This window comes from Protopterus annectens, chromosome 13.part0 (assembly GCF_019279795.1).
Source record: "Protopterus annectens isolate FY-2018-M chromosome 13.part0, PAN1.0, whole genome shotgun sequence".
Lineage (NCBI taxonomy): Eukaryota > Metazoa > Chordata > Ceratodontiformes > Protopteridae > Protopterus > Protopterus annectens.
Window position 1 is genome coordinate 217,929,539 of NC_056747.1, and position 14,779 is coordinate 217,944,317.

General features: G+C 40.1%; 1 protein-coding gene across 1 annotated transcript in view; it reads right to left on the minus strand.

The window, feature by feature from the left end:
• Positions 1 to 13,640, minus strand: part of LOC122787170 (thiosulfate sulfurtransferase-like) — a 71,226-nt gene extending 57,586 nt beyond the window's left edge. Inside the window, exon 1 of the mRNA XM_044053747.1 lies at positions 12,823 to 13,640. Coding sequence (XP_043909682.1) covers positions 12,823 to 13,411 — 589 coding nt within the window. The 5' untranslated portion in view covers positions 13,412 to 13,640. The remainder of the gene's footprint in view (positions 1 to 12,822) is intronic.
• Between the last annotated feature and the right edge of the window lie 1,139 nt (positions 13,641 to 14,779).

Below are 14,779 nucleotides of genomic sequence, written 5' to 3' on the forward strand. Positions count from 1 at the left end.
AAGTATTTTTCACATACACACATGCACAGTTTCCAGGGAAGACTGTTGAATTCTCTAATTCCATACAGTTCTCTTCTTGCTCCTGATAGTACTGCCACTACTCTAAAGAAAGTCAGAAACTTCCAGTCACTGTCTGCTCTTATTGTGCCAGTTGATCTCTTCACACGTAGTCAGCTGAAGCAGTCTTGAAGACGTGGCTCTACTGTTTATTTCTCATTGCAAATGACGCCCTCTTCTCAGCTAAACAACCATGCATAAATACACTTGCACAGTAGCTTAAAGATAATTAAAATGGATTTTACTTTATTAAATAATATAGTAGTGCAAATAAAGAATAAAATACTTGCAGGTTGGCACACAAGGAAAATTAGAGAGTAGTAAACAGAATGCCTACTGAAAAAATCTGAGGATATTTAAGTTTTCTAGATAGCTGCTACAAGTAGTACTGTACCTTAAAATGACTAGCTAATTTTTTCAGGTAGGATATTTTCACAGCAAGTCCACAATTACTGCTTCACCATTTCAGTAAATCACAATTATATGGCCAAAGTCCTTTTGTGGTACTGTTGCTACAGGGACTGGTCATAAACCAGTTAGCCCCACACCCATCACAACATTCAAAGTTTGTCTCAACACATTCACATCAGTTTATTTTATTTTTATTGTGTTAACCAGCATAGAGCACGGAGCCCACTGGGTCCATTTCAGTCTCGGCCTAAGGAAAACACAATCAATGCATGCATCATATATAAAGAGAATGACAAATGCAATATATACATTATATTATATACAAAGTGAATACCATAGTTGGCTTGACAGTATCAGGGCAATACATTAAGGTCATTATATACAGAGTGACATCAGAGTTGGCATGCTGAAAGAATCACAACCAAAACCAGAGTCAGAACAAAGTATGTCGAAAGGAGGAGGAGATGAAGAGGTTAAGTCGTATGAGAGAGATGGCAGTTGCATTTTCCCAGTCTTGAAATGTGCTTTTATTTGTGAACAGAAAGATGGAATTATCTTTAAGAAAATAAGGGAGTGATTCCCATAGTTTGGGACCAAGGACTGAGAAAGCATGATCTGCACAGTGAAACCTACTTTGCTTTTGGAGGAGAGGAAATATATCAGAGGTTGTATAATGGTGCATCTCTCAATAGTCTGGATAGAAGTTAGTAGAGGGAAGGTGTCATTCTTGATGGGTTTAAATAGTTGAGAGGCAAGTAGAAAGTCAGTATGCTGTTTCATAAGTATCCAGTAAACTTTTTCAATGGTTTTGCAAGTGGTGTTCATTTCTTTGAAAGAAAGTGATAAAACTGCAAATGGCATTTGAAATGGACTGAATGGTGAATATATTTCTTTTAGAAGCTGCAGCAATTAGCAGGAGACAATATTCTAGCTGAGACAGTACGATACCTTTACCTACGACATTTCTACAAACACTGGATTGAAAAGGGGAGATCCTATTAGCATAGAATAGGAGAGAGAGTTGATTTGTGTGTGTGTGTGTGTGTGTGTGTGTATAGTCAAGGTGGAGTTGAAAGTTTAGGATGGTGTCCAACCAAACCCTTATTAGCTGAATGAAGTGACATTTTCAATAGTGTTAAGATGCTGAAGACCTGGAGATATAAGTGAGCCTTTGCCTAGTGCCAAAAAGCACGGTTTCTGTTTTAGAGGAGTTTAGTAGTAATTTTGTTATCACTGACCCATTGAATAAGGGCATAAAAATCAGTCCGAAGAAAGAGTTCAAGAGAAGAGGCAAAAACTGTTGGAGTGGAATAGGACCACATCATCAGCCTAAAGCAGGAGAGGAAGACCGGGTAAACCAAAAAAAGAAGTTTGTTAATGTTTATAGAAAACTGTGGAGGTACCAGAATATATTCTTTAGAGACACATTTCTGCAGAGGGACTGATGTAGAGGTAGATTAACTGAAATTCACTGAAAAAGTGATGTACAGTGAGAGAGGTAATTTTTTTAACCAGGGCAGTATGTTATCACTAATGCCTATTTCAGTGAGATGGTCTCGGAGAACTGAGTGATCACCAAGATCAAAGGCTCTAGTGATGCAAATAAAAATTGCTCCAGTCATTAGCCCTTTGTCCATTCCAAGAAGATTGCTGTGTGTCCAGATACCGGTGGTCAGTTCTTGCGTCACATATTGAATTGAATCCTTGATGGGTCTTAAAAAGTTTCAGTGACCATTACATTCCAATGCTGCTTCATACTTGTCTGTTATCTTAGAAGGTGCTATCTTGTGTGAGAACTATGCCACCACTCGGTCCTTTAACATCTAGACAAACTTTGTTTACTAGATCATGCATTGCAAATTAACATGTCAGAAACAGAAGAGAGACACCCACATTCACAAGGATACATTTTGTTTCATTCAGCCTGCCATAAGTACATTTCAGAGACTTTTACTTTAGCCTTGAATCACCTCTGGCTCCACATAAAAATGATTTTAATCTTCAGTGAGGAACTGGTCATTTAAATACTGGAACATCTGGAACCCCTGCAGCCAGAGGTGTGCTACCACTACTGTCATACACTTGGAACACCCAAGGGTTATGGTGATGCTGAATGGCAGAGCCTGGAATTGATACTAACTGGCTTCCAGCAGGAAGCAGAGGTACCCTTCTCACTGCCATGTAATCTTCACATGGTAATAAGCATCCTAAAGGTCTGCAGAGCACATCCATTCCCCTTTCCCCAGGAAGGGAACAATGTATTGCAAATGCGGCTGTCCAGAACTTGGTCTTTTTTACAAATGTGTTTAGATTGCTGAGATCCAAAATGAGCCTAATGTTTGTTCTTTTTAAGACTTTGGATCATTTATGGTCTGGCAGGACCTTCTGGATGACTCTTTCTAGCATGTGGGAAATTTTTGTGGCGGTAACCCTTCTTTGATTGGGAGGATTATCTGAAAGAGTCTTGATAGAAGAGATCAATGTGGACTGAAGTGAGATTACATAGCGTCTGCATATTATTCTCTTCTGGCCTGTGTGAAGGTGATCCAGTTTTCCAGGTGAAGAGATAAGCATCCTCAGACTTCTTCCAGAGAGGTCAGGTAGTGCATTTATTTAGGAAAGCTGAAAGGTTTTGTTAGAAAGAAACCTCTAAACTCTTCACTCTGTATACCCACTTTGCCCCCATGGCAGCATTCATTAGTGTCCACCCCTTTCTCTGGGAGCTCAGTTGAAGGAAGAGTCAGAGGCAAAATGCTGAGACAATTTGAAACAGAGATGTTTTTCTCCTGTTGGATTCCTGCAGAAAAGTCCTTGATTAGAAAAATGAACTCTCATGGTAGACAGCATTTTGCCATCTTGCTTACTATTAGGCAGCATAACTTTGACATTGGGCCCAAAGAGAGAGAGAGATGACCCATCATAAGGGACATTAAAGTTGTCCTTGAAATCACACCCACAGCCAAGTGTGGTGACATAGAGCAGTGTCAGTACCTGCCTGTGCTCAACACCCTATCCACTGCATTAAAATCAGCATCATGATGACATCAATGGTAGATAACATAGTAGTTACTTCTGATTCCATGTACTTCCCAGTTCCTGATATCTGAGGCTCCTAATGGAATTTAGTAGTTCACTAGCTAGTTCTCTCTGGAAAAAGGTGATGTAAGAAATGTAGTTCAGTGTTGTAATGAAAAAGTCCCCAAAGCATAAACTTACCTCCCAAAATGTTCCACCAGTCTCAATTGCCTGTTATGTGAATAGGCCATGGAGCTCTCCTCAGATAGTTCCTTCTTGGTGGTTGCTCCAGTAACAATAGAATCTACAAGAGGACTCTTGCTCAAATGTGGATGATCCTTGGGAGGGACAAGTACCTTTTCTGGTCTCTGGGGGATTGGTTCCATCCTATCAGGATCCCACCAAATCCTTTGTGAAAATGTCAATAAGTCAATCAGCAGGTAGGAACACCCATGAGGTAGATGAACCCACTAAAAAGGCTTGAAAAACACCCTCCTCATCTCATCTGGAGAAATGGTATTAGTAGGCCAGTTTCACCAGTGTTAACAATTGCATTAACTCACATGAAGTGTTCCCCTAGGGGATCTACGGGTCCCTTCACCTTCATTGAGGTTAGTACACTTGATGAGTGACTCCTGAGGGGTGTCCAAGTGTGTCCTCTTGCACTTGTACTTTACATGCTGTTCAGATGAAGAAAAAGAGTCAGTAGTGCCCTTCATCCCTAGATTAAGGAATGGTTAGACTCCACGAAATGGGCTGTCCCTGGGAAAGATGATGATTGCTGATAGCAATAGATGCATTGGAAAATCTGAAGAGCTGATGTACGAGATATGTTTCCTTCCTGAATTGGTTGCCAGGCAAAAATTTTATCAAAAGCTTCAAATACCAAGAATGGAGCCAGCATTGCTGAGGGAGGTGGTCTCCAATCTGGCCACAAATCCAAGACTAACGGATCAAAAGATCAAAACCCCAGGGGCAATCCCTTTCTGAGGAGTGAGACACTGGCAACAAAATTATTTTTGGGAAATGATCCCAGTTCATAATAACCTCAAAGTCACTCAATGAAAGCACTGGAAGATGGTGCTGGGACAAACTCTAAAAGATTGGCGCCAAAGATGGAGAATGTCCTGATGAATTGTCATTCAGAGCCGGAGTTGGGGAGTCTGCAGACATTTGCCTCTTCTTTCTCTTCTTATTGATTCCATGTTTATTATACTTTTTATCCTATTCCATGCATTATCCTTGGTCTTTTTTTATTTTCTCCATATTTATCTTTGTCAGAAAATGTAACTTTATCCATCTCAGCGCCTTTAGGAAGCTGAGAGGATAGCATCTCACCCAAGCAGATGGCCAGTGGTCATGTCCTAAACGATATATACATTGTGAGTGTATATCATGAGGTGGTACTTTGAAAAATCCCATTAAAAGAAAGAAGGAAGGTTATATCCAAGATGAAATTAAATACCAATTAATCAAAATTCACTTATCTGACAAAAAATTGCTTCAGAGTGCTGGGGAATCTCGTCTGACCAGAACAGCAGCAAACAAAATCTGAGGAGTGTGCTGCTAATGCATGCGCACTGGGGAAGCCCTGAAAATATTACCAGCTGAGATAAACCTTGAAGCCAATAACCCAAATGTCAAGAAGGGCTGAGGGAATAACACAGAATTATGTTAAAGTGGGCCCAGTGGATACCCTGGTGAGCACAGCATGTTACTTCTGACAGACCACAGCACTAAATATACAAAACTAACTGATATTGCCAACATCCTGGCAGATAGGTTCAGTGCTAACTTTACCCCTCCCCTCACCCCCTAAAGGGCCCATCTCTACACCGAAAGAATGCAAAGTTCCTGTAATCATGGCTGCACAGGTAAAAAAACACAACTCTCCAAAGCCAAGAACACAGCATCCATGAGACCTGACAACATCCTAGGCTGTGTTCTACATGAACTACAGAATGAACTGGCACCCCACCTAAGCACCATGTTCAATCATAGCCTCACCTCAGGCTTTATGACCACTGAATGGCACACAGTGAGTTACCCCACTCCACAAAGGGGGAGCCACCACGGACCCCAGGAACTATTGCCCCATTAGCCTAACAAGCTTGGTCTGCGAGGCCATGGAACGCATCATCATGGAACTTATAAGCAATGACATTGGTAATCTCCAAACTCTGGACCCCCACCCAGTTCGGGTTTGTAAAAGGCAGATCGTGTCTTCTAAACTTCTTTGAAGCAGTCACCAAAGCTGTAGACGATGGTAAGGTGGTTCACACAGCCTATCTAGATCTCTCCAAGGCTTTTGACACCATCCCCCACTCTGGAATTATAGATAAACTCACTAAACTAGGTATAAAGCCCTACGTCACAAGATGGGTTGCCAACTGGCTCACTGACAAAACCCACACTGTGAAAGTAGCAGACTCCAAATCCAACTACAGACCAGTGACAAGTGGAGTACCACAGGGTTCAGTCCTGGGTCCTCTCCTGTTTGGTATTTACTATTCTGAAGTACAGGCTAACACAGAAGGTCTTTGGCTAATGAAGTTCACAGATGACTGCAAACTAGGAGCCATAATTGAAACTCCTAACGATGTGGACATCCTACAAAAGGGCCTCACTGAGACAGATGCCTGGTGTCAAAGCCATGGCCTCAAGTTCAATGCCAAAAAGTGCATTGTCATCCCCTTTGGTAAAAACTCTGTACCCATGAGCTACCAACATAGGTGGTAGTCTACTTAACACCAAAAGTGTGATAAGAGACCTTGGGACACAGGTGGATAGCAGTCTCTCCTTTGATACTCACATTGTCACAGTATTTAGGAAATCCTTCTATGTGGCATACCTCATCACAAAAGGTATCTCATCCAGGAAAAAGAGGTCATTGTTCCTCTCTACTCATCACTCATTAGCCCCATTATAGAGTACAACGTCCCTTTTGGTATGTACCTCAAGACATCTACAACTGGAAAGGCCACAGAAATACCTCACAAAGAGGATTACCAGCCTCAAACAGATGCCCTACGCAGATGGTCTCAAAAAACTCCAGCTTTACTCTGTCACATATAGCCTACTCAGAGGCGATCTCTGCCTAACATACAAAGCTACATCAAACCCAGAGCTGTTGGACATGTTCCCCTTAAAGAAATCCCTCTGAGCTACACGCTCTAGGGACCTAAACCTTGTCACCACAATAAACATAACATGCTGAAGGGATAGATTCCTGTCCCAGAGACTTCCCATACTCTGGAACAAACTACCTATCTATATCAAACAAAGCTCCTCATTAGCACTCAAGAAAAATCTTGATGATTGGATGGGAAATAGGAAATTCACCCCGGGGATACATCTATGGCTCTGCTAGACAGGGGCACAGGAAAATAATTTTCTTGAGTGGTGAAAGCCAGGGTACCTTTTTGGCTAGGCTTGTATAGGCCCTAGGGCCGATAGCCTAATATCTACCTATGAACCTATAAGTCAGATTTGAATCTTACTCTTTCAAACAAAAAAAATTAAGCAAAGGTAACAAGCTGTTCTGGGCTGAAAAAAGCAAGTTTTCATGGGGCACAACTACTCCGTAGCCACATAAAAGCAGCATGAAGCTTTCATACCCACACTAAGGCTTTTTAGATCACTGAATTTAAAATTCAAATTGCGTTATCTGGCAACCTTGAAGATTCTAACCCCAGGAAAAGTGGCCACCTATTCCAATCGTAATGAAGACAAAATAGTTCACTTCAGAAATCTGAATGGTTCTGGATATAATGGGGATCCACCAGCACAAGAGACACTGAGTGAACAGGGAAAATACCCTGTGGAAATCAGTAGGGGTGTAAGGGTACTTTCCACTGTTTAAATACCATCTGGCCTTGAGAAAAGAGGTAAATCTGATGGTTAAACATCACAATATGCCTGAAATGGAGGGATGAAGGTTCACAGAGCTTATTTAGCTAAAGGTACTGTACTCTGGTGTTGAGCCATGCAAATCTGTGTACAAGGTTAAGCTATTCCTTGAATTGTAGCAATTAACACCACATTTAAATCAAACCTATTACTCCTTCCTTTGATGTTTCATTTAGGTTTGAATACCCCAAGTAAAGCACTAGAGGTCTCCAGCTTGTATTTTGGTCTCAGACAAGTATAGACAATGGTTATTTACTAACTAATCAGTGATTATTGCTGATCTATATTTGAAATCATCATCATCAAACCCCATTTTTCCCATTTTCTACACATGGTTGGGGTTTCATGTTAACCATCACAATCCCTCTTGATACAATGCACACTTCTGCCTTCAACACTCATGCCTGACTGCTGCAGATATTCTCACGCACAATCCAACCACTTCTTTGATGGACGTCCTTGTTTCCTCTCATCTTCTTCCTGCCTGTCCCAACTCTTATCCACCAGATTGTCTGCTGCTTTTCTGTAGGTGTCCAAATCACCGTAATATATTCTCTTTGATCTTTTCTGCAACTGGAGTTAATTTGGCTTCTGCTCTTATGTCCCCATTTCTTCATCTGCTCCACATTGTGCATCCTACCACCCTTCTCAGGCACTTAATTTCCATCACTTGTAGCTTCATCTGCTCCACCTTTATTGCCTAGGTTTCTGTACCACATAGTAGTTCTGGTCACATCACTGTCTTGTACACATTACTTTTTGGCTTCTTTGGCATTCTACTGTCATTCACTACACCTGAGACTCTATGCCAGTTACTGCAGCCCCTCTGATTCTAGCTTTGACCTCTTCATTCAGACTTCCCTTCTCTTCAACCACCCCTCCTAGATACTTGAAGCTGTTAACCTGTTCCACTGTCTTACCTTCTATCTCGATTTTCAGCTAATTCTGACTTCCCCATTTGGCTGCCATTATCACGGTCTTATCTGTGTTTCATTTAATTTCATGTGCCTTCAGTTTTGCATTCCATTCCCATATCCTTCGATGAAGTTCTTGCTCAGAGTTTGCCTGTAATGTCACATTGTCATCAAACAACTTTGTTGATCTGTCCCCTCTGACCTGTTTACTAATGTAGTCCATCACCAGTATGAACAACAGTGGGCTCCGGGCTGAACACTGCGGCACACCAACTCCCACTGGGAACCCATCTGAGAGACCAAACACTGTTCATACTTGAGTCATTGTGTGCTTGTACATAGCCTGTATTAATCCTACTAATGTTTCCTGGATTTTGGGTCACCACAGTACTGCCCAATCAGCTTTCTTGGGAACTTGTCATATGCTTTCTCCAAGTATGTGAATGCCCAGTTGGACTTTGTTCTCATCTCTAGCTTCTTCTCAACTATCTCACTGCAAACATCAGGTCAGACTGCTGATCTCCCATCTTGCCTTCTACTATTCTGTGAATCCATTTATCAATCACCCTCTCCAGAACTTTCATGCAATGTAACAGGAGTTTGATGCCACTCAATTGCCCACATTTGTATATCTCCTATGTTTTTGTACAGTGGCATGAGTAGGCTAAATCTCCATGTCATATTGGTATACACCTCTCTCTCCCTAATGCTAGGAGTACCCTCAGAGGTCATTTTTCCCCCATATCACCCAGAATCTTTATGGCATCTGCTGTGATCCCATCTGAGCCTGATGTTTTCTCTGACTTAATTTTCCTTAGTGCTATCCTTACTTATTTGGGCTTCTTTTCTTCTCTAATCACAGGCTGTGTCTGGAGTAATACAGCTTCTGTATGGTTTTATTCATTCAGAAGCTGTTGGAAATACTCCTTCCATCTCCTGTTGGTGTCCTGTGGACTGGTGATTATGGACAGCAGACATTTCAACCAGGACAAACTGCCTGAAGAATGGATCACTCATTCACAGATAACATGGGCTACAGAACAAGGAAATGTCACTCAAACCAGATCTGAAGCACCTGCTGGAAGGCCAACAGCTCACAGCTGAATTTTGAAAGAGTGGTGGATGATGACTGCTGCACCACAGGAAGGATGGATGGCAAATATCATACCTCCAAGGGTAGAAGACTTCAGTGCAAATGCTATATAGCCCCAGTATATGATTTCATCATGAAGTCTCATTCTCCTGATGAACTTACAAAAACTACACCCCCAATACTTAAGGTGCAAGGACACATTTCTCAGTTGTCAGAGAAGAGCCTGCCAAACTCAAATCCATAGCAAGAAAAGCTGTAGCAAGAACCAAAGAAAAAAAATACAGTATACTAGACAAAAAATACTGATGTTATTACTGCTTTTCCACACTGTACCAATGAGCATGGGTGACAAAAAATGAAAGCATTTACATAAGAATTTTCATACATCCGTGTATGTGTATCTTTATGTAATGAGATATTAGCACTTGCATACATATATACAAATATTTTAAACACAGGGATTAATGCCTGTCTAGCCTGCCAATATACCAAAACAGTTGATCTTACTATTTGTCCAAGCTGTTATTTAAAATATCTAAACTAGTGCTTGCTTTAATATAATTTAGTAGTCTATTTGATGCATCAGCTGCTCTCTGACAGCCAATTAGTACTTTTCATTCCTATAGAACCTTCTACATACGTTGTCTGATGATTCTCTACTAGTTTTTGATAAACCCAAACATTCCCAAAGGTAGTAGTCTCTAAATGCCTTATATACCTGAATAAGGTCTCCTCTGAAATATCTATGAGACACTGTACACGTTTTCATGCTTATTTTCTTACAAGGCTTCCATATTGTTATTCCATACTCAAGTAAAGGTCTAAGTTCATAGATTAGTACTAGGCTAGCTAACGTTGGGGAAAATTTTAAACCTAGCCAATTACCCCATAGAAGAATCAAACCCTGTACCTCGGGTCTGCAAGGAAAACACCTTAACCATTATGCCAACATCTAATGCAACTAACAAATGCTTTATGTGGATCTATGACGTTCACTTTCTATAACATTTGCCCAAATGCATGTCCAGCTGGAAAAAGTGTGTTTGAACAAAATATAAACAAATATGCTTTACCATGGAGAGGCAAAGCTGTCACTCCATCCAGTGCAGAAGGTGCACCTGTGCTGTTAATGTTATTTGCTATGATAAAGCCCTGAATTGGTCCAAGTAACCTGAGATTTACTAGTGGCTAGAAGAATGACAGTTCAGACAGGGAAGGATGGGCATCCAATACTAGGAGGGAGGGCGATGGTGTAAGGAAATCCAATACCATACAGAGGGAGTTTCACTGCAAGAGGTGGTCTTACGTAAGATGCTCAGTAACCAAGGTGCTTTAGTAACTTTCAGTGCAACTGCGCAGCAGCATGCACTCACTTCACAAGGGGCCACTAGAGTCCCTTCGGTGCACATGCAGATGCAAATCATTCATCCTCCACCTAGGGGAGGAGTTAGGCTTCATAAATATGTAACCATTGCTGGGATGAGAGTGAGGGCATAAACCACTGCTAAGGCTGCCTCTGTCAACCTTGCCAACTATACCAAGGACAGATCATGGCTGATAGCGAGAGATCGGATGGTTGGTATACACAGTGTGAAAAAGCACATAGAAAAAAGTACAACTAACTATGGGGGTCAATGCACTTTTGTGGAAAGGAGAACTATCTTTTGCAGTGACCCAATTAGATGAACATGCTTTTTGGTCAAAGTAACAAAAAAACTGTAATTCACCCAAGTGGCAGATGGTTGAATGAATCACTTACTCCCCAATTTATAGTATTATTTAATTTGCTTTTTAGGTTGTAAATGTAAAATGGAGACGTATACTATATTTAGCAGTACTACAAACTGCACATGCATGCCCATCTCTGTAATCTTTAGAAAATAAGTAAATGAAGGCATAACAAAGCTCTGGTTCCATGCTGTTAATATGCAGTGTAACACTTAGCAAGTGTAAACACAACAGTCCCATCCCAGTATGGATTTCTAGGGTCTATATCAAAATTCCGAACACAGAAAACACCGAATGCCAAAACGTCGAACCCAAACCATGAAATGTTGAAAATAGCAAAGCCCCGGAACATCAAAATCTTACCTAGGGCAAGATTTCGGTGGGCCATTCCATAGCTTTGCTATTTCCTCTACTGTGATGAGAGAGTTATGGACCTTAGGGTTAGGGTGCGGATTAAGGTAAGTGGATAGCTAGTAATGTATGTATGGTGTAGTGTAGGGTTGTGTTTTGTTAACTATATGTGTGTGTATTTATTGCTTTGTTTGTGTATAGTTTCGTAGGGTATGTGTGTGATAGTTATGGACCTTAGGGTTAGGATGCGGGTTAAGGTAAGTGGATAGTTAGTAATGTATGTGTGGTTTAGTGTGGGGTTGGGTTTTGTTAACTGTATGTGTGTGGTTTATTTATTTTGGTGTGCTTGTGTTGTGTGTATGTTTCTCGGAACAGCAAATTTTTTCCTGGGAAAAAATTCGCTATTCTGAGCATTCGATGTTTTCAATATTAGAAATTCCAAGTTCGAACATATCGTGTTCAACATCTTGGAATTTCGAATATATGATATAGACCCGGATTTCTAGACAGACAGGCAGTTTTTGAATTAAATTTGTGTCAGACCAAAGGTATTACTGCTGGCAAACGTCAGAATTTGCATGCAAGACAAGTTCATATTCATAGGTAATCAAAAATTGCAGCTAATATTTCAAAGCAGGAAAAACAGAAGCATGCAAAAAGAAACTGAGAAAAATAATCCCTGCCATCCTTGAATTTGCATAAAGAGTTTGTATTACCAGGCTATTTTGGCAAACACTGCATCGTTTCTTGGGAAAGGGGTTGACATTAAAGGCTCAGGTCATCAGGAAACTGCTCAGCAATTTCTGAAGAACCCTGAAGAACAGAAAGCATTTTTAAAGTACTTGACATGCAAGTTGTGACGCATTTTGCCCTTTGGCCATTTTTTAAGGTGTATCTGCCTTATAAAGGAATGCATGTGTTTACAAAAACAAGAGACTGAACAATTCTAAATTGCTATCTGCATTACTTAAACAAACAAAGCAAGCAAACAACATCTGCACACAGGCAAGGTTTGGAAAACAACAGTCCCATCAGAAATTAACATGCAGCAAGCCAGATTTTTTTTCTGCTGAGAACGTATTAAAATGTAGGAAGAAAGAGAGACTAAGTTTCAAAGGTTAACACTGCTAAACAGAAGTGAGTGTAACTGAACTCACTGAAAAGAACTGGATTGGGACCAAATCAAATTTCACGAGCTCTTTGCTGTTTTCTAGGTCTGTGAATTTTTTGCAGTTCTCTTCATTATCTTGTCAAGTTCTTGGCAAAAAGATATGCTACTTCACCCAAATTAAAAACTGACCACTTAATTTGTAACAAAATGCAGAACATGGTTTTCCACAATACCTTTTCTGGGTTCCAGCTCTGTTCCTTGAAATCGTCCCTCTGATCTTGTGTCAACCACTTGATACTGCTTTGACTCCAAATTTTTTACCATGTCTTCAAACTTTACCACCGGGGATCTGTTGAGTGTGGCTTGGAATTTTGCTGAAGTGCTTTTTCCAGTTCCAGAATCTACTGGATACCCTTCATTCAGCCAGTTCTTGAATCCACCATTTAGCACAGACACAGAACTGTGCCCAAAAACTCTGAACATCCACCAGGCCCTAGGGGCACAAAAGCTTCCCAAATCACTCCTGTCGTAAACAACAACATGAGTCTGATTGCTAATACCCAAGTTTCCAACATATTTGGAAAATTGTTTTGCACTTGGTAGCATTTCTGGAAATGGTGAACTCTTGTCACTACACTCTTCCAAATCAAAAAGCAAGGCTCCAGGTATGTGTTTTTCTTCATATTCCTTCCTGGGGTCTCCCTTTGAAGGGAAAGGTATTATATCCAACACCTGCAAACTCAGTCCAAGTCCAGGGTGCTGTGATCTGATTACCCCAGAGAGCCATTTTGCAGAAACTAAGGTTGACAGCAATCTTGCCATGTTGTCTTCTTGATTATTTCAGCAGTGAAACAAAGCAGAAAAGTTGAATTTAGGGAGAAATGGAAATTCTGTGTACAGGGTTGCTCTAAAACTGAAGATGAAGTGCAGCATACCACTGTAAAAGCAAGAGACAAACAAGTCCAGCAAGTTTACATGGGATATGATTGGTGCAAAGCCATGCCAGCTAAGCACCCAAGTCCTTTCTACTGAAAACAGATATCATTTTTAAAAGCATAACATCAAGCAATAGATAATGATTACACTGGTGTACAGGTATAAACCTTTTCTGTGATTATGTTTTGCTTACACAATGTCCAGGGTTACTTTAAACATTAACTCTACTTATGATCATTCATGGGTGTAGTTGTTTATTTTAACAAAGTTACATAGAAAACATTTCTAAATGTTTAGAAAGTGAAAATAGGTCACATGACAAACATATGCAGATATGAAAGCAGCCAAATCACAATATTTTGTTACTTTTTAATTATTCTTAACATTCTGTTAAAGTAATTCCATTGCAACACTGGCATTCTTCTTACAGTGCAAACCTGTAAGCAACTTGACGTTATACAGTACAAGTGCAATTTAACAGGGTTTAAAAAAAGGCTTACAGCTTTGCAGGTCAGTATATCTGAACCACTATACTAGCATTTAAAATGTTCCACTTTTCAATATCTTCTTGTTTAAAGCCAACATAATTCTCTTTTATTTTGTTCCCAGAGAAAGGACTGAAACAGAAATTGCAGGCAGTGGATTAATGCAGAATGGGATATGACAGAACTCTATAAATACCCCTAAAGGCAAATAAAAGTTCTGTTTCAGACTAAATGATGCCAAACAGTAAAAAACAAAAAAAAAAAAGTGAAGCAAGAAACTAGAAAATTCAGTAATATGTCACAGAGCAGTAAATAACTAAACGGACTTTTTTTCATGTGTGCTTTGTAAAAGCAATGCCGGCTTCAAATATGCAAGAGAAATGTAAAGCAAAAGAAATAATCAGATACCTGTGGAGGCACAGAGAGGTCTCACAGCATTCCTTATTTAAAGAAGAGACTAGACTGCCTAGAACTTGCTCTAGAACAGTAATATTGTTCTGTTCACATCTTGTGCAACATTATTTTTTAAACATATTCTTTACTACATACACATAGCAGGTTCCTTTTTTCATTTCATAAATCAGTTATTCATATCCTCATTAATACATTTATTAAAACAATAGTATCATTGCAGCTTACACTACTATCCTATAATGAAATAATAATAAAACTTAAGTTTTGTCTTGTTAGTTGAATGCTAATCTTTCAGGTGCATTTTAGACCTATGTAAACTTTACTGACTATTCAAATGTAATTGTATACAGCTGTA